The sequence below is a fragment of the Topomyia yanbarensis genome, chromosome 2, assembly GCF_030247195.1.
Source record: "Topomyia yanbarensis strain Yona2022 chromosome 2, ASM3024719v1, whole genome shotgun sequence".
Classification (NCBI taxonomy): Eukaryota; Metazoa; Arthropoda; class Insecta; order Diptera; family Culicidae; genus Topomyia; species Topomyia yanbarensis.
Window position 1 is genome coordinate 215,133,277 of NC_080671.1, and position 21,070 is coordinate 215,154,346.

A 21,070-nucleotide genomic window follows, 5' to 3' on the forward strand; every position below is an offset into this window, starting at 1 on the left:
AGAAAGTTTGTCGTAATTGTAAGATTGTTGGCCACATAGAACGTGCCGTAAGATACCAATTCCAATTGCTCCCAAACGTCGTATTAGTAATGAAGGCGAGAGCTCGATCAAGTCCAAAAAGATTGCTATCGTGTCAAAGGAAGAAGACAAGAACGAGGAATCGAACGACGTAAGTGATTATCCGAATTAATCTAACGACGATAAGCAGCATTTTTCCCTTGCTAATTTTGACTACCTGAAATGAATTTAAATAAATAACAGAAATTGCTATTTATTCTAATTCTAATTTTTAATATTTCAATTAGAATTATTCTAATTCTAATTGAAATATTCCCTTGTCTTAAATTGGCATTAGAGGAATACTTTTGCTGGAGCAATCGACACTTGCAAGTTGCTAACATTTATTGATGGTTATTTACAGAGCGTAAAACAAGAATCGGTCTCCGTTAATAGATGCTATGCATTGGATAACCAGGACGGAAGCATTCTCGGTCGTATTGCAAACGTGCCCGTTGTATTCCTAATTGATTCCGGCGCAGAAGTTAATACGGTTGGCGAGAATATTTTCAGCACTCATGAGCAACGAACGTTCCAAGGAGCAATTGTTTTGGTACAGAGAAATCACTCCGTGCGTACGCTAGTCAAGATGAGATCACTGTTGTAGGAAGATTCGTTACCGAACTGTTTATTTCGGAGGACCGGCCATGTTTTTTCGAAAAAAATTACGTCATAAAAATGCTAGGTCGTTACTAAACAAGGATACAACACTCCGATACAGTGTCCTACAGATGGGGCTCAGTGTACCCATTCGGAGCTCGGTATCTCCTCTAGTGATTTCCCTATGAAATTCTTGCGGTAGCGAAGTCTGATGAATTTCCCAAATTTAATGTGCCACCGGTGGTATTAACGTATGATACAAGCAGACCCCCGTCCCGCAACATTTTTACAAATATTCCCTTGCCGTTTCGAGCAGAAACAAAGCGAAGGCTTGGTAATCTTTTGGCATCCGGAATAATAGAGCATGTTACAGATACCATGGATAGGTCGTTCTGCTCTTCGTTGTTAATTGTGCCTAAAGGAAAAAAGGACATCCGACTGGTGGTAGACCTCAGGAGACCCAATAAGTGCATAATCCGAACGCCATTTAGAATGCCTGCACTGGAAGTAATTCTTTCTGACCTACACGGCGCCCAATGGTTTTCTGCTATCGACTTAACAAGTGCCTTTTTCCACGTAGAAATCGCCGAACAGTCACGACACTTGACCAATTTCTTCGCGGGTGATGCCACCTACCGCTTCAAACGACTTCCTTTCGGACTCTGCAATGCTCCTGACATATTCCAGGAAATATTGCAGACGAAAGTACTAGCAGGACGAAAGTACTAGCAGGATACTACTAGCAGGATACCGAGGTCAGAAGTGTTATCTAGACGATATTATAGTACACGGTGCAACAAAAAGGGAACACGATGAGAACCTAAACGCTGTTCTCCGTCGTCTTTACGATCATAATGTACGGATCAATATGGAGAAGTGTGTAATTGATCATTTATTTATTTATTGAAAGGCTTTAACCCAATGGTCATTCGCCTTTGAAATTTTGGTTATAACCTAACATAATTATAATATTGTTCGTGGTTTGTAGCACAAGTGACACCTTTACAGCTGGTCGAATAATCCCGCGTCCTTCAGAAAGGCCAGTAATATTTCTTCTCGGGCTGGGTCGTTTCCAAGGATCTCTCTAATGGAGAGCGGTAGTTTGTGGTGCTGCCTTAGGTCGGCTAACTCTGGACAGTTCACCAGAAGGTGTTCCACAGTGATTCGGGTACCACATGTCACACATGTTGGTGGGGGAACACGCGATACGGCGTGAGCATGTGAGACCTTCGTATGCCCTACTCTGAGCCGCGACAGTACTCGTTGTTCCCTCCTATCAGTCCGGTCTGTCCAGCGGTCGGGTGAGCCTTTGATTCGCTGAAGGTGTCCGGTGCTACCACACCAGTGGCGTTCGAAAGCTTCGTTAATCCCTGACTTCAGCTGGCCCAAAATATCTGCGGTCGGGACGAGTCGAGTGAGACGTCGGCTAGTGTGTCTTCCCCTGGCCGCCCGGCGATCAGCCTTTTCATTACCGTCGATGCTGCAGTGACCGGGGACCCAACAAATTGTGGTGAGTGGGTCATACTCGGCCTCGATGGCCTGGATGAAGGGGTGGCGGGATTTCCCCGACTCGAGGGCGGATATGGCCGCCAGAGAGTCAGACAGTACAACGACGGGTCTATCTTCCGGTTTCTGTACCAAGGCAAGCGCGATGGCAGACGCTTCGGCGGAAAACACCGAGCATGGCGCCGGTAGGCGGAAGAAGAGTCCTTCCCCTATTCCGCTCACTCCTATTCCAACCTCATCACCGCTCTTGGAACCATCGGTGAATATCCGCACGTGATTTTTGTACTTTGTAGCCATCAGTCGGTTATATTTGGCCCTGGCCTCACTACTGGCAGCGCCGGCTCTCAGCTCTATTGACAAGCTTGTGTCAAGATTGGGTCCGCGGTCGTGCCAGGCCCGGTCACGAACTCGGTGTAGACTGGCGATTGGTGACAGGTCGGCATCTGTATATTCGCGATGAATCTCGCTGACCGTTCGTAACAGAAAGCAGTCATCTCCGGCTGTCCGCTCCAAAAATCCCAGTACTCTTCTGGCGATGGTAAGTGCAGCCGCCCAACGAAGGGGTAGGATTCCGGCCTCTACGCAGGCCGCTTCAGCAGGCGTGCTGGGGAGCAAGCCAGAAGCAGCGCGGATTGGCCCGTGATATAGAGGGCTTAAAATGTTGATAAAGCCTTCCATATTACAGGACGTCAGCTCCACCCCGTAAAATATCTTGCTGTGGATGAGTGCCTGGCTAATATTCAGCGCAGTGCGACGGTTGCAGCGCTTGTGGCGGGAACTGATAGTTTTAATTAGCCGCTGTCGGCTCCGGCACTCGGCTTTGATCCTTCGAAAGTGTGGCAGAAAGGTAAGACGACGGTCTATGGTTATCCCCAGAATCTTCGGTTCTTTGCGGTAGGGGACAATCACCCCGTCCAGCTGGATCGGCCTCCCTGTTGCGATATGGTTTGTGTTGCAGCAGTGCGTAATCATGCTTTTCGTGGGAGACATGTTAAAGCCGACTGATGTAGCCCATCGGCTCACCGCACTTACGGCGGCTTGAAGTTTGCGGCGGGTACGTATGGTGGTCCTTCCCGTCGTGACCAGCACGATGTCATCAGCGTACACGAACACGTAGATCCCCGCCGGTAGGCTGGCGAATAAGGAGTTCATGGATACCAGGAACAGTGTGACGGCGAGGACTGATCCCTGGGGAACCCCGTTGTCTTCCGGAAAGGTGTCGGATTGGGCACCTCCGATTCCCACCCGAAAAGTGCGATTAGATAGGTAGTCGCTCAAGAAGTGGCCCATGTTTCCAGTGATTCTCCAGTTGGCCAGTTGTTGCAGTACTCCGTGACGCCACACGGTATTATAAGCCTTCGCCACGTCGAGTATGGCGATATCGGCGTGCAGGCCATCAGTTACGGATTGACGCACCACCTCTCCAAAGCTGGCGAGATAGGCACCTGTTCCTGCTCCACGTCGGAACGCAAACTGCCGTTGATCCAGGAGTTTACGCTCCTGCAGTAGGTCCATCAGTCGTCTGTTGACCATTCTCTCCATCGTCTTAGCAAGGCAGGGGAGCAGGCTGATTGGGCGGAAGTCATCCGGCGTTCTGTTCCCCTGGCATCGCTTTGGGATAGGAATAACTAGAGCTTCCTTCCATGAGGCGGGCATCGGTTCACCACTCCAAATGCGGTTAATGCTGTCTAATATCGCCCGCTTGGCTACCGGCGGGGAATGTTGCAGTAGGGGATAGCCAACATCGTCCAGTCCGGCAGACTTACCGTGTACCGATTCCAATGCCGCACGCAGTTCACTTCCGGTGAAAGGCCGGTTGTACACTTGCCCTGAATCGGGTTCAAAGCGGACGGGGTTACTTGATGCGTAGGAACGCAGGTGGGAGAGCGGCGTCTGCAGACAAGGAGGCGAAGTGTCTGCCTAGCTCGTTACCGATAGTCGTGGGATCGAGCGTCGTGCACCCGTTAACGGTAATGGCGTAGCCACTGTGTCGCCGCTTTCCGCTTAGGGCGTTGACTCTCCGCCAGAGCTCTGATGTCGAGGAATCTGGGGAAATACCTTCCAAGAATCTGGTCCAGCTGATGTTTTTCGCCTCTTCTATGGCTTTCCTGGCCTCGTTCCTGGCCTTTCTGAAATCATCCGCCCGCTGGTTTCGGCGGGGGTCGTCCGCAGTAGTCTTCCTCAGTGCCCGTAATGCAGTTCGACGAGCTCGTATAGCAATCCGGACCTCTGGGCACCACCAGTGCACCGCCTGTCGCAGAGGGTTCCCACTTGTCCTGGGAATGCAGGAAACGGCAGCCCGATTTAAGATGCCGGTGAGTTCGTCCGGGGTGTATGACTCCTTCCGATCTATTAGATCGTCAACGGTCTCCTCGTAGCGGGTCCAGTCTGCCCGATCGTAAAACCACCGTTTTCGGCGGGTTGTTGAAGGTGGCGTCTGATTGTATACAACCTGGATTGGGAAGTGATCGCTGTTACATGGTTCGGCAAGGACAGTCTACCCACATGATCCTGCTAGCGCTCCCGAGCAGATAGAGACGTCGATGGCGGATTCCGTCTGCCCACGGAGAAAAGTCGAACTGCCATCATTGAGAACCACGGCGTCGTTGTTTTCGACTACTTTGGCGATGTCGTTTCCTCTCCTGTTACAAGTACGTGAGCCCCACATGGTGTGGTGCCCGTTCACATCTCCCATGATGATGAATGGCATCTCAACTTGCTCAATGAGCCGCTGAAGTTTGTTGCCCACATTCCGAGTACTGCCGGGGATATACAGGGATATAACAGTGCACTGAACTGGGTATTCGATCCTCCTGGCGACGGCTATCAGTTCGGTATCCAGAGATATCGGTTGGGATGGCACATCGACCCGGATGGCCAGACCTACTGTCTGGTACAGGTACTCTCCACTGGCGGCGTTCCACGAATACTGGTGTCCGAACCATGATGCTGGGTTCGTCTGATCCCGGATGTGCGTCTCCTGCAGCGCCAAGCAGATGGGCTGCGTCTGTGCAATGATCCTTTGCAGGTCACCCAGGCACCCTCGCAGACCATTTGTGTTCCACTGGATGGCCAGTGTTGTTGCTTTTATCGACGTAGCAGAAGAGTGGAGGAACCCATAACCTCCGACGGCGTTGTCGTGAATGTCTGTGGAAGATATACGAGCAGCAGATGGTTCCGGACTTAGTGTACCATACGACGAGCTTACCCGGGGAGAGGCCGGGTCTCCCGCACCAGCAGCCGCCGGGGGGGCATCGCTAAAAGGCGGAACGTCCCCGGTCAGGGCCGGCACGGGGAAGCGGGCGCTCGTTTTGACGCCGGTCAGATTTTTATTCGAGCTGGTGTCATCTTCGGTGGGGGAGTTGATACTTTCATCTTGGTAACGATTAGTTTGCTGCTGCTGTTGGGTGGTAGTTTGTTTGCTGGGTGCTTCCATGCTATAAACTTTTTTGCTGGCTGTACCTGTGAGCGAAAGTTTGCCGGCAGGTGGATTGGGGTTGATTGTGTTGGAACTTACCCGGGTGATGCCCGGGCCTCCCGTACCAGCAGCCGCCGGGGGTGCATCGCTACTAAGCGGAACTGCCCCGGTCAGGGCCGGCACGGGGAAGTGGGTGTCGTGGTTGGTGGTGATGACAGATGTACTGAGGTCTGGATTGGTTGGTGTGGTACTCTTGTTGGATGATTTGAATAGTACCGGGCCAAGAGCAACCAGGAACTGGACTAAGGTCTCGTCGAACTCGATGTTGTTGGTGCCTGTAGTCGTCCCGGCTGAGAATTCTTCCCGGTGGCCCGCCAGGTGCGGGGGAATCGGGAGATTGGAACCGGTTCTCGCTATTTTTGAACTGATTACTTCCTCTTCCCGTTCCAGGTGTCGATTTAGAGATTAAGCGGGAGGATCGCCTGCTCTGGGGCCCAGCAAGGTGCGGGGCGCTGGAGGCGGTCGTGGTTCGTGTCGTTTGGTGTTGTTGTGTAGGAGGATTTTCTGGTTTCCGGTCTGATTGGTCTGTGGTGAGTGATTGTGAATCGGTAAGAAGAATGCTAATTGGGGTATTAATGATACTTCCCTGTGGGGTTTCCAATGGTCCTGTGTCGACAGCCGCCGGTGGTGCATCGGACGTGTCCGGAACTTCCCCGGTCGGGGTCGACACAGGTAGGCTTTGTTTTATATTACGGTTGAATGTTGTGTTATTTGGTGTCATCCCAATTAACATCCTGTTGTTAGTTCAGTTATATGGAAATATCGAGGGACACTTGGGGCACGGGGTTTGGTGGTGCTTCGGTGTCCGAGATGTTCCAAGTTCCGACTGATGAAGGGCTGTTGTTGCGGGAGCTCGATCGGGTTATCCTTTGTGTTTTGGGTGGAGTTGGGTCTGTGGTGCTTTTTATCGGGCTTCTAGATTTTTCCCCATCACCTGCTCGATTGCGATTTTTTTGCTGCTTGCGTTCGTCACGTAGTCTGGGGTCTCGCTGAGTCGCGCTGCTCGTACTGGCTTTGTTGGCGTTTTCCTGATCTCCCTTTGCTCCAGTGTGTTGGTTAGGTCTGCTCGTTTCGTTCGTTACCTCGCGTAGTCTGGAGTCTCGCTGAATCACGGTGCTCGTACTGGCTCTGTTGGCGTTTTCCTGCTCTCCCTTTGCTCCAGTGTGTTGGTTGGTTTTGCTCGTTACCTCATGTAGCTGTTGTTTGGCAATTTTGAGTTGGCGGAAAGCGTCCGTCAGGTGGTTTTTCAGACGTAGAATCTCGACGTCCCGGTCGTTTTCTGCCTTCAGTTTTGTTATTTCCTGCTTTAGTTTGGCGATGGTGCGGTCCTTCTCGTCTCCTTTCGGGTCCGTGCTGCTTCGAGCCTGTTCGGCGTAGCTGGGTCCTCTGCGAGTTTGGGCGATTAGCGCTTTTGCTTCAGGGAACGAAATATTCTTGGAGACTTTTAATTTAACGATGGCCTCTTCCTCCATATATTTGGGGCACGTTTTTGATTTAGTTGTGTGCTCGCCGTCACAATTTATGCACTTCGAGACGTTCTTACATGGGTTGTTTCGGTCGGATGAGTGTTTCTGACTGCAGTTTAAACAAGTTTCCTCGTTGGGGCACACCCTAGTACCGTGCCCGTATTTACCACAACGGTAGCATAACATGGGGGAAGGGTAGTAGGGCCGGACACTAGTGCGTACTAGGCCGAGATATATGTACTCGGGAAGAAAAGAACCGTTGAATGATATCACCGCTAGGGGGGTATTGCTTAAAACTCCGTCGTATACCTTGGTGATCCTACGAACCGATACAACTCCTTGACCTTTTAGCTCCGTTAGAAGGTCGTCATTGGCCATGTCTTTGGTGTCGATGTCGTAGATCACACCATGAATGATGTTGAGCGTGGGGTGAGAGACCACCTCAACCTCTTGACCGTCGATTAACTTTTTCATGCTCAGCAGGGCGTAATATGCCTTTTCGAGGTCGTTCTTAGGACATACCGAGCTCCTCTGCCCTCCTTCGTGGCCGAAACTACTTTTGTCGGATCGCATCCTAGTACGCCCTGTACCGATTTCAAAATCGTGAACGGGTTTGTAGTCAGTCGGGCGTCGGACTCACCGTCCGATGATATAGCTCTCAAAAGCAGAGTCTGTTTATTGATTATGTCACCTGAATTTAGGTACTCAGGCAACGTGCGGCTTAAAGGAGGGGCGTTGTTCCCCTGTTCAGGGGGAAGGGGGGGATCCCCCATTGGGTTGGAGGGTGTCTGTGCCTCGTAGGGTGGACACTTTGGGAAAACAACGCAAAATACTACACTACCCCGTCACCGATGCGCGTAGTGGAGACGGACGGTTGTTTTTACTCTCCGATGCGCGTAGAGGAGACGGACGGTTGTTCAGAGTTCGAAAATTGTTGTTTTGGTGGAGGCGCGTTGGCGCCCAACTCCTTCGGCGTCTGAGCTCCTGGTATCGGTAGTGACGAAAAGAAACGATTTTGTTTATGCTAAAAAAAATCAAGTAGTCTTTGCACTGACGACGACACACTGGATCTAACACTCGCGGAAACGGACCGAACGAAAGAAAGGTACTATATTACCCTGGTGGCTGAAGCCGAACTTCGGGATGTACACCGGTGGCTGAGACCGAGCAAAAGTTTTGGTTTCTAAACGCGGAGCTTGTGTTGATGACAACCAGCGGCTCCGAGTGATTGAACCTAACTGTGTAATTGATCAGCACAAAGTGAAGTTCATAGGTTTTTCAATGTCCAAAGGTCTGAGCGTCGAAGATGAAAAGTTGAAGACGATTCAGAGTTTCCGTAGACCCAAGACTGTACATGAGGTAAAAAGTTTTTTGGGTTTTATGAATTTTTCGGAGCGATTTATTTACATGCGGGCTGATAAAACCAAAAACTTGAGGGAACTAGCAAAGTCCGATTCGTTTTACTGGTCCAAAGCGGAGGAAGACGAGTTCATGTTTCTAAAGCATGAAGCGTTGAAGTCGATTTCTCGACTAGGCTATTTTAATAACGAGGATGAGATCGAACTATACGTGGATGCATCTCCCGTGGGCCTAAGTGCAGTTTTGGTGCAATTCAACCCAAACGGAGAACCTCGAATCATTTCATGCGCGTCGAAAGCTTTGACCCAGACAGAAAAAAATACCCACAGACCCAAAGAGAAGCTCTGGCAATCGTGTGGGAAGTGGAACAATTCTCGTTTTACTTAACAGGGAAATCGTTCGCGATCCGGACGGATTCCGAGGCAAATGAGTTCATATTTGGCAACGGTCATAGAGCAAGTAAACGGGCGGTTACTCGAACTGAGTCTTGGGCCCTAAGACTACAAGCATTTGATTTCGTTGTAATGCGTATACCATGTCATCTAAACGTAGCAGATGCCCTATCGCGCTTGATAGCTCAAACACGCTAAGACGAAGCGTTTGACGAAGATGATGAAAAGCACCTTCTCTATACTCTGGATGGCGGACTGATGACGGTTAGTTGAAAGGATATAGAGCAGGCCTCGGAAAGTGACATAGAGCTTCTCGCAGTTAAAACATCCATAGCATCTGGACATTGGACATAGCATCTTAAAAGATATGAGGCTGAATCCAAATCACTGCGCTTCAGGATCAATGATTTTCAAGGATGATAAGATTGTACATCTAACGGAGCTTCGTGTACAAATTATGTCGACGGCTCACCAAGGCCATATAGGATGCGCGGCAATGAAGCGCATAATGAGGCAGTACTTTTGATGGCCGAATATCAGTGAGGACGTGGAATTGTTTGTAAGAAACTGCTCAACCTGTTTGGCTATCTCGAGAAAGAATCCACCAGTACCGTTAACGAACCGCACTTTACCAGACGGACCTTGACAAGTGCTACAGATTGATTTTTTGTCCATACCAGGTTACGGATCAGGCGAGTTTTTGGTCGTAGTTGACATCTATTCGAGGTTTATCTCTGTTATGGAGATGAAAAGCACTGATACTAAGAGTACTAACGGAGCGCTCAATCGATTTTTTTTACATGGGGATTGCCATTGACCATACAGAGTGACAATGGACCCCCTTTCCAAAGCAGTGAGTTCATAGAACACTGGGAAGAAAAGGACATTAAGGTCAATAAGTCGATTCCTCTGAATCCGCAGTCGAACGGTGCCGTAGAGCGACAAAACCAAGGGCATCATTAAAGCCATAACTGGAGCCAGACAAGATGGAAAAAACTGGAAGGAAGCTTTACAATCTTATGTACATGCACACAACACTATTAAGCCTCATGTACGGCTTGGAATAACGCCCTTTGAATTACTGGTAGGGTGGCGGTATCGTTGTTTTGTTTCTTCCCGAGTTTGTGGGAGTCTAGACTAATTAAGCAGTTGGATAGATCTGATGTGCGAGAGCAGGACGCGTTTTCAAAATTGGTGAGTAAGAAATACGCGGACCATCGTCGAGGAGCAAAAGACTCTGACATAGCTGTTGGTGATAAGGTGGTACTTTGGATACCGAAGAAAAACAAGATGGATGCAGTTTTTTCCAACGAACAGTATACAGTGCTGAAATTAGAACATTTGAGTTCTAGAAGTATGGCGAATTTTCTCTTCAAACAAATTTAGCTCCGTTATGTAGACCACCGTTCGTGAATACGAACCAACTAGGTCTTGACGAATGGTTCTGAAACAAGAGTCAGTTTTAAGACGTTCTTGGACGATAACGGACGTTCTTTGAAATTAGAACATTTGAGTTCTAGATGGAGACAGACATGAACAAAGGATTTGACAAGGTCATGCAAGGGTTGATACTATCCCTCATGGGGAGTAGTGTTCAGAGCCGGATCGGCGTAAATCGGGAATGCTTCGACCGAACCTAGTACCACCAACCAAATGATGACGAGTTTCGAACGTACCCGGAGACCTGCCATGGTTTTGTTGGGACGGAAGTAGCCATGCTGTTAGCCCACTCGCCATTTCAAGTCGGTGTCATCCTTCCTTACTCAGGGAGTAGAACAGCACGCCTGTCAGCCCATTCCTATTCGTGATCCGTGTCCTGTCCGTTGACGTTCGCATTGACCAGTATGCCACAATCAGGATGTTACTGGCGTCGACCCTGATGTGCCGGTTGGCACTCCGGTTGGGCTAGAGTGCTTTTATTGCTAAGATCTGCGGTACAGACTCGCTTCGTCGGAGCTGCTTTCGGAGTAATGGCTTTTTTAGAGGTTTAGAAGAGCCCAATCCTAGCCCCACCATATCCTAGCAAAACTCCCCAACTCTCAGTACGGCCGTGGGGGGGGACTCCTGCCCTTCCTGTCCCTGCTGCCCCCCGGTGTGTGTGTAACGGACAAACTCTCATTCGTGTTTCTCAGCAATGACTGAACCGATCCAAACAAATTTTAAATGAAAGGCCTATCACCCAGACAGAACGAATACCTTTCGAACAAACTATAGATTGTTAAAATCGGACTATTACCAAGGGATAAATTAAACATTAAATGCGAACGAAAGATTTTTATCATTTCCTTTAGCCAGAAATAAGACCAAAAGCATTCAATGTATTAATAGTATCTTCGGAGAATTTAAAGCATATAATATGCCTTTTCTTTTGGTGTTGTGATTTTACTGATAACTCCCCCTAAAAGTGAGATATATTCATAAATTTTCTTGGAAGTGATTGTATTGAAATAATGCCTTCAGCAAATTTGTAGCTCTTACTTTTGCGAATAATTTTACTGAAGACATCAAATATATATTTCGAATACATTAAAAGTTATCATAACAGTTTTAGCCTTCGCCTTGAAAGGTTGTGTTTGCTGATTGGTTGTAGCAACCAAGGCTGTGCAAGCCGTGAATAGGCTAGAAGTTTGTGAACCGTGTCAGTATTTGATGCTGTGTTGGTGCGGAGACAGGCAGGATTGTTGGCTGCGAGAGCGGTCGTTTGGTGGTGGTACCACGCGATAAGCGAGTGTTGGTGCGAAGGCAACGAAGTATCAGGTAAGCGGCGCCCCACCTTGGTGGTAGTAGTGGTTGCGCTGCATACAACCGGCGCTTGCGACGGAGTGAGACAGAGCTGCATCTGGTTGGTGAAGCGGCTCGCTTCATCATCACTCATTCATCCGTATTAGTGCAGATACGGGATTTTGAGTATTTGTATACCTAGCAACGCAGCGTAGTAGGGGAATACCTCTGGACCCACAGGTAAGCGGCGGCCCCACCTTGGTGGTGGTAGTGGTTACGCTGCATACAGTCGGCGCTAAGTGAGACAGAGCTGCATCTTGTTGGTGAAGCGTCTCGCTTCATCATCACTTATTCATCTGTGCTAGTGCAGATACGGGCTTTTGTGTATTTGTGTACCTAGCCACGCTGCGTAGTAAGGAAATACCCCTGGACCCACAGGTAAACAGCGGCTCCATCTTGGTAGTGGTGGTTGCGCTGTGTTCAACCCGAGCGTGTGACAGAGGGAGACAGCGTGAATCTGCAACTCTTCGAAGGACAGGTATATTGTAATATAAATTTGCTAGTGTTAGTATTTAATTAACTTACTGTGTATGGTAGGCGAGATGGAGGATAGTGAGATGGAATCCTCCATTTCACAAGAGCAAAATTCTTCTGATCCCCCTCCCTCAACTCCCCCTAGAATAAAATTATACCTTCTTCGGGACCTTGGCAGGTTTTCTTCAGGCGGAAAGGAAAGCCATTAAACCTTGTGCAAATTGCACGGGATCTTACTTCACGATTTTCTGCTGTAACAGAGATCGTGAAAGTAAATAAAGAAAAACTTCGAGTTAGCATTGATAACATTAGACAAGCTAACGAGATAGTAGTCTGCGAACTCTTCACGCGTGAATATAAAGTTTATATACTTTCGCGCGATATAGAATGCGATGGAGTCATCTCCGAACCCAGCATCACTGCCGAGGATATACTTAAGCATGGTGTTGGTTGTTTCAAGAACACCCTGCTTAATAAAGTAAAAATACTCGATTGTAAGCAATTGTACTCAGTATCACATGAAGAAGAGAAAAAAGTTTACCGACCATCCTATTCATTTCGTGTAACTTTCGCTGGGTCTGCTTTGCCTAGCCATGTTCTTATTAATAAAATTCGTCTCCCCGTTCGCCTTTACATCCCTCGTGTGATGAATTGCCTCAATTGTAAACAGCTTGGCCACACAGCCACTTACTGTTCCAATAAGGTACGGTGTGGCAAATGTGGGGGGCCTCATCAAGAGGATACATGCAATAAAAACTTAGAAAAATGTTTACATTGCGGAGAAAATTCACACGAGCACCTTGCATGTCCCATATATAAATTGCGGGAGGATAAAATTAAACGATCCTTGAAGGAGAGGTCTAAGCGCTCTTATGCAGAAATACTGAAAAATGCTACTCCTGAACCCACGGTCCCAGAAAATAGATACGCTATTCTATTGCCGAAAGAGTCTGACTCTGACGAAGCGTCCGAAGGTACATCTTTTGTTTTACCTAGAGGATCCAGGAAAAGAAAACAATCCTCTTTTCCCAAACTGCCAAGCAAGGGCCTTAAAATTTCTCCTCCAACAAATAAATTGCGGCCAAAGCTAAAGAATTCCGATGCAATACCGCAGCCAGTCCCTCCCGGTTTTGGTAATGTACAATCCAAACAGAACACCATTACTAGAAATAATAAAACTTCAACTTCCTCCGAGCCTCAACCGGGGATAGGTTCATTGAAATTTTCAGAAATTGTTGATTGGATTTTCAAAACATTCAATATTTCTGAACCACTAAAAAATATACTTTCAGCGTTCCTCCCAACAATTCGAACATTTTTAGAGTAGCTGATTGCTCAATGGCCCATCCTTGCAGCGATTGTATCTTTCGATGGATAATTCACCTCCTTCAGTGAAAGATTCCATCACTGTTTTACAGTGGAATTGCAGAAGTATCATACCTAAAATTGATTCCTTAAAAATTTTGCTGCATAATTTGAAATGCGATGCTTTTGCTTTATGTGAAACATGGCTTACCTCAAACATTAATTGCAACTTGAATAATTTCAGCATTATTCGCCTAGACCGAGACACCCCGTATGGAGGAGTGCAACCAATTAACATCCCCTTGTTTGCGGGCATTGAGGCTGTAGCTGTCCAAACGAATATTAAAGGCAAAGACATGTCTATCGCTTCTATATATATATATATATATATATATATATATATATATATATATATATATATATATATATATATATATATATATATATATATATATATATATATATATATATATATATATATATATATATATATATATATATATATATATATATATATATATATATATATATATATATATATATATATATATATATATATATATATATATATATATATATATATATATATATATATATATATATATATATATATATATATATATATATATATATATATATATATATATATATACCTCCCAAAGCTCAAATTGGACAACGTCAGATTTTTGAGGTAGTGGAATCCATGGCTGCTCCGCGGCTGATACTGGGAAACTTCAACTCGCACGGAGTATTGTGGGGTTCCCTCTTCAATGATAATCGATCCTCTTTGATATGCAATGTTTGGCTCAATATGACAGTTTTAAATACAGGCGAAATAACACGCATCCCCAGACCACTCGCACGACCAAGTGCATTAGATCTATCTCTATGTTCGACATCACTTCGGTTAGATTGCACGTGGAAGGTTGTACCTGATCCTCACGGTAGCGATCATTTGCCAGTCGTTATTTCAATTAACAGTGAATTAGGCCTCACGAATTCAATCAATGTCCCTTATGACTTGACACGAAATATTGATTGGAAAAAATACCAATCTTTAATTTCCACTTCTCTTGTTTCGACGGAAGAGCTACAACATACCGAAGAATAAGAATTTCTAGCGGGTTTGATTATTGAAGCAGCAGAACAAACCCAAACGAAATGCAATCCTGGCATGACAATGAATATCCGGCCTCCTAATCCCTGGTGGGACAAAGAGTGCTCGGATGCATATGAAGCTAAACAAGTTGCTTACAAAGAAATTATGAAACGGAAAGGGTGTACACGTGCAAACTTTGAAAATTATTCGATTTTACAAAACAAATTTGACAGTCTCCGTCGTGCCAAAAAGTCTAGTTATTGGAGACGCTTCGTTGATGGCTTGTCAAGAGAAACATCAATGAGTACTCTTTGGAATACAGCCAGAAGAATGAGGAATCGAAACGTAACTAATGAAAGCGAAGGTTTTTCGAATCGCTGGATACTTAATTTTGCCAGGAAAGTTTGTCCAGATTCTGCTCCTGCGCAGAAAATCATTCGCGATGCTCCCTCAAGTAACGATTCCATAGATTCGCCTTTGACAATGATGGAATTTTCAATTGCACTCCTCTCATGCAACAATAATGCTCCGGGTCCAGACAGAATTAAATTCAACTTGGTGAAGAATCTGCCTGACCTAGCAAAAAGACGCTTGTTGAATTTATTCAACAAGCTTCTTGAGCAGAACATTGTCCCGCACGACTGGAGACAAGTGAGAGTTATCGCCATTCCAAAACCGGGAAAACCAGCCTCCGACCATAACTCGTATCAACCGATTGCAATGCTATTCTGCATCAGGAAATTGTTGGAAAAAATTATCCTACGACGTTTCGACAATTGGGTTGAGGCGAACGGCTTGCTATCAGATACCCAGTTTGGTTTTCGGAGAGGAAAGGGAACGAATGACTGTCTGGCGCTACTTTCGTCAGAAATCCAACTAGCTTACGCAAAAAAAGAACAAATGGCGTCTGTGTTCTTAGACATAAAAGGAGCATTCGACTCTGTTTCCATTGATGTTCTCTCAGAGAAACTACATCAATGTGGTCTTTCACCAATATTAAATAATTATTTATACAACTTATTGTCAGAAAAGCACATGCATTTTTCATATGGCGATTTGGCAACATTCAGAATAAGTTACATGGGCCTCCCACAAGGTTCTTGTTTAAGCCCCCTTCTCTACAATTTTTACGTGAATGACATTGATAATTGTATTGTCAGCCCATGCACTCTAAGGCAACTTGCAGATGATGGCGTGTTTTCTGTTACAGGACCAAAAGCCATAAATTTACAACAACCACTGCAAGATAGTTTGGATAATTTATCAAGTTGGGCTTTGAAGTTAGGCATCGATTTCTCTACGGAGAAAACAGAGTTGGTTGTTTTTTCAAGGAAGCGTGATCCAGCTCAGCTTCAGCTTCAGTTGATTGGTAGAACGATAGCCCAAGTCATGAACTTTAAATATCTCAGAATTTGGTTCGATTCTAAAGGTACATGGGGAGGCCACATTAGGTATCTGATAAAGAAGTGCCAACAAAGGATAAATTTTCTCCGAACAATAACCGGATCTTGGTGGGGTGCTCATCCAAGTGACGTGATAAGATTGTATCAAACACCGATACTTTCAGTAATGGAATATGGGTGCTGTTTCCGTTCAGCTGCAAACGCTCACATTATTAAATTGGAACGAATACAGTATCGTTGTTTACGAATCGACTTAGGTTCCATGCAATCGACCCATACGATGAGTCTTGAAGTACTAGCGGGAGTTCTTCCCTTAAAAGATCGATTCTGGGATCTCTCCTCTCGTTTACTTATACGATGTGAGGTTATGAATCCACTGGTAATTGAAAATTTCGAAAGACTTGTCGAGCTTCAATCCCAAACCAGATTCATGACAGTGTACTTCAATCACATGTCACAAGAAATAACGCCTTCTAGTTATGTTATGACATGTGTTAATATACTAGATACTCCCTATTCCGCTTTATTTTTCGACACGTCCATGCAAGAAGAAATTCGTGGAATCCCGGATCATCTGCGCTCTCTGGAGATCCCTAAAATATTCATAAGTAAATACCAACACATTGGCTGCCATAAAATGTTCTACACTGATGGGTCACGAATCAATGAGGCCACTGGCTTCGATATTTTCAACAATAACAGCTCGATCTCTTTCAAGCTTGCAGAACCTGCCTCCGTTTATACAGCCGAACTAGCAGCAGTTCACTATAGTCTGGAAATCATTGATACTTTACTTCCGAGCCATTATTTCATCCTCACAGATAGCCTCAGCACAATTAAGGCACTACGCTCATTAAAGCTTGATAATCACACTCCGTTCTTTTTGAAGAAGATACGAGAATACTTAACTAAATTAACAAATAAATCTTATCAAATTACCTTAGTGTGGATTCCCGCTCATTGCTCCATACCGGGTAATGAGAGAGCGGATAATTTAGCCAAAATAGGGGCGCTGGACGGTGACATCTATGAAAGACCTATTGCCTTCAATGAATTTTATAGCGCTTCTCGTCAGAGGACGCTTACTAGTTGGCAAACATCATGGGACAATGGAGATCTGGGACGGTGGTTGCACTCAATTATCCCTAAAGTATCAACGAATGCTTGGTTCAAAGGGTTGGATGTAAGTCGAAACTTCATTCGTGTGATGTCTAGACTCATGTCCAACCATTATACGTTGAATGCGCATCTCCGTCGTATTGGGATCACAGAAGATAATCAATGTGCTTGCGGAGAGTGTTACTAAGACATTGAACATGTTGTTTGGTCTTGCACTGAATATCGTGAAGCCAGATCCCAATTAATGGACTCCTTACGAGCCAGAAGAAAACCACCCTATGTACCTGTTCGTGGGCCGTATTTATCATTTCCTGAAAACAATAAATATTCAAATATAATTATCCTCACAATGTTTCTAGTTTTTTCCCTTGCTACCCACAAACAATTTAGATTTCTTCCCAGTTAGTTAAGTTAGATAAAACGATATAAAAAAAAATAAACAAAGATTACAGAAAAACTATCAATAGGTTTACAATGAAATTCAAGAAAATAGAGTATAATTAAAAATATTCAAAATGATGATTATCCTCAGTGTTAGCATTAGAAAGTGATTTTTTTTATAACGTGATAGTCTTAAGAACCTTTGTAACATGTTATGTAAAAAACCCCGGCGTAAAAAAGCTTTTGCAAATGCAGTGTCAAATAAACAAGCAATTCCGAGTTGTCTAGATGGAACTTGATCACTTATCGGTGCAAAAATTTTCATTTGCGCGAACCTTCTGACTTATAACCATCGGATCGATCTGAAACATATCTCGGAAAATGTAAAGAGAAATGAATAACTCCAAGCAGTGGTGTAGCCAAGAGGATGCTTTGGGGTTTAACCACACCCGTCCCCTCACCCAAAAAAAATAAATAGAATTGATGTTAAAAATTTATTAATGCTGACTGATTTAATTCAATACTACAACGATAATTATCTGATCAGTACATTGATAACCTATTGTTTGAAACAACATGAGGACCTTTGAAAAATTGTGGGATTGCGATCGTGATCCGTAACTGATTTATTAGTCTACTTGCTTAAAAACATTCCAATAGAAACTCAATCCAGAGTTCTGAAATCAATAATAATCATAATAATAATTTCCTATCATATTGAGTTCAGTTTTGAAGGAGTGTGCTGTAATATGCATTAGGGTCTTTTTTTAATAGGAAGCGAAATTGGAATTGCTTTAATGTCTATGGAACTTAGAACCGCTCACCGAAAAATTGTATAACTTCCAACATTTGCTGAAATTGTTTTTATTTTAGAAATGTTGAGTTGAGACGAAAACGTTATACAATTAATAACGAGAAAACCACCTTTCAAAAGTAGGGTAATTTATGAAAAATGGCGTTTTCCGTTCCGCCAATTTCGCTGGTTTAGTATCTTCGACGAATTTTACAAACGTTAAACAGCACATCATTTGATAAAATAATTTTGGCGTTATATCCTCCAAGAAGTAATTATGGCGAATTTTCTTTTCAAACAAATTTAGCTCCAGACATAATGTTTTCAGCTAAGTATTGGGGAGTGCTATCACAAATCACTATGTTGAAGACATGAAAGCTCCATGTGTTCAAGGTATTAACATATTTTAGGCTATTTCTATTTAATTTTAAATTTAATTATTATGATTTGTACTGTAGCTCTTCAGGATCTGGCATAGATATTCGGGAACCCTCATTCTATGCAGCGCTGCAGCGATGGCTTCCCAGCTGGCACTGTTGAACGCGTTCTTCACATCTATCGTGACCACAGCACAGTATCGATCTCCTCTTCGCTTCTGTTTAGATGACTTCTCAGCACTCTCGAGCACTGTCCGAATTGCATCCAATGTCGATGCTCCTTCGCGGAAACCGAACTACATCTTGGACAGTCCGCGCTCACCTTCCGTGAATTTCATCAACCCGTTAAGAATGATCCTTTCCAGGAGTTTTCCGAGTGTAACCAGCAGGTATATGGGCCGGATCGCCAGGTGGCTTCCCTGGCTTTGGCAGCAACACCAGCTTCTGGGCCTTCCACATTTCGGGGAAGTTGCCTTCATTTAGGCACTTCTGCAGCACTATCCTGAACATGTCCGGATATGCCAGGATCGCAGCTTTCAGTACCACGTTTGGTATTCTATCCGGACCAGGGGCTTTCTTTGATTTTAGGCGCTTCGATGTTTCTGCTAGCTCGTCGTTAGTCACTTGCCGATCCGTGTTTGTTCCTTCTTCGCCGTACGGTGTCAGTGGCCATATAGTTGGATCGTGCTTCGGGAAAAGACCCTCGACGATTATCTTCAGCTTGCTCGGACACATTTCGGCTGGCGTCGTCGGGCCCTTCATTTTCGCCATCACGACTCGGTATGCGTCACTCCAGGGATTGGCGTCTACTTCTCGGCATAGCTCCTTGTGGCACTCTGACTTCCTAAGTCTGATCTCCCGTTTTAAAGCGACCCTAGCTTCCCGAAACGCTGCCTTACGCTCTTCTCTATCTGATTCCGTCCTGGCTCTTTGAGCCCGCCTTCTAGCTCTGAGACAAGCAGCGCGTAACGTGCTAAGCGTCTCGTTCCACCAGTAAGCTGGACGCCGTTTGTTGCGTGGTTCCACTTTTCGCAGCATTGTGGCGTCACAAACCGCCGCAATTCTTCTTGTTAGGTCAGCCGCATCCACGTTCTCGGTCCCGCCGTTCGAACGAAGGGCCTCAACAAAGAGGTCTTTGTTGAAGGCTTTCGTCTTCCACTTTCGTTCGCCGGTCATCCTTCTCTGTATAGCCGCGGGGTTCCGTTGATTGATACGGTAGCGAATCGCCTGGTGGTCACTATGCGTATACGTTTCGCATACTCTCCAATCCATGTTCGCCGTCAATGAGGGACTACAGAATGTGATGTCGATGATAGACTCCCTCCCGTCTCTTCGAAATGTGCTTACAGAACCTTCATTGCACAATCGTACGTCTAACTTTGCTACAGCTTCCTGCAGGATACACCCCCTTGTGTTGGTTACTCTACTGCCCCATTCCACAGCCCATGCGTTGAAGTCACCACCAATGACTACCGGCTTCCGACCGATCAACTGCTCGGTTAACTGCTCCAGCATTAGGCTGAACTGCTCTACTGTCCACCTTGGAGGAGCGTAGCAGCTACACACGAAGGTGCCGTTGATTTTGGCTATCACGAAACCCTCATATGAACGTTTTACCACTTCTGGGATGGGGAATCTACCCATTACTTGTATCACAGCGGTTCCTGATCTATCCGCCACCCAGTTACCGTTATTAGGGGGGACTTTATAAGGCTCTGCGATCAACGCGACATCGCACATAGTTTCTGTCGTAGACTGCCACAACAGTTGCTGTGCGGTATCACAGTGATTCAGGTTTATCTGGGTTATCTCCATCACCGTTGGCCTGCAGTCGCCTTCTTGTGGGCTGGGCATTTAAAGCCACCCGTGTGATGGTCGTTTCCTTCCGCTGGGTGCAAAGCAAGCACTTCGCCCTCTGCGTGCAGTCTCTCGCAAGATGGCCCGTCTCTCCGCATTTCAGCACATCCCGGATCTGTCCGGGCCTTTTGCAAGCCTATGCTAAATGTCCAAAGCCTAAACATTTGAAGCATTTCTCCGCTTGTTTATTTACTTGTGGGGCGGCTCTCAGTAGGCATCTCGACCATCCAACTTTAACTTTACCTACCTCCAGTGCCTTGTCTGCAGCGGTTACCGGTAAACGAATCATGGCTGTCTGCGTTCCTCCCTATCCCTTCCTTAACCGGATCGTCATGTGCACCTCGCCCAGTTTACACTGCTGCTTCATTGGACCTCTCAGCTCGTCTTCTGTCGTTATTTCATCAAGGTCCTTGCACACAATTACCATCTCCGGGCTTAAGGGTTTAACTTCTGCCTTTCCATCCATTGATTTAGTAATAGTCTCGTGCAAGGCAGAGCTACTAGTCGTAGCATTCTTCTTCAGCTCGAGGAGCATCTCATTTTTTTGGGTACGCCTGACTCTTACCACGTTTTCCCAAAAATCTTTCTGTTCCGGGTCGTCTCTGACCTTTTTGAGCAGTGCT

The 21,070-nt window shown here is 45.7% G+C and overlaps 1 protein-coding gene across 6 annotated transcripts in view; it reads right to left on the reverse strand.

Annotated features, from left to right (window-relative positions):
• The window catches only part of LOC131682876 (uncharacterized), a 564,793-nt gene that overhangs the window by 84,908 nt on the left and 458,815 nt on the right, over positions 1 to 21,070 (reverse strand). The window contains exon 5 of one of the 6 annotated variants that reach the window (XM_058964670.1): positions 16,860 to 17,350. The exons of the other annotated variants lie outside the window; for them this stretch is intronic. Within the exon in view, the coding sequence (XP_058820653.1) occupies positions 17,344 to 17,350 (7 nt within the window). The 3' untranslated portion in view covers positions 16,860 to 17,343. The remainder of the gene's footprint in view (positions 1 to 16,859; positions 17,351 to 21,070) is intronic. 6 annotated transcript variants of the gene reach the window in all.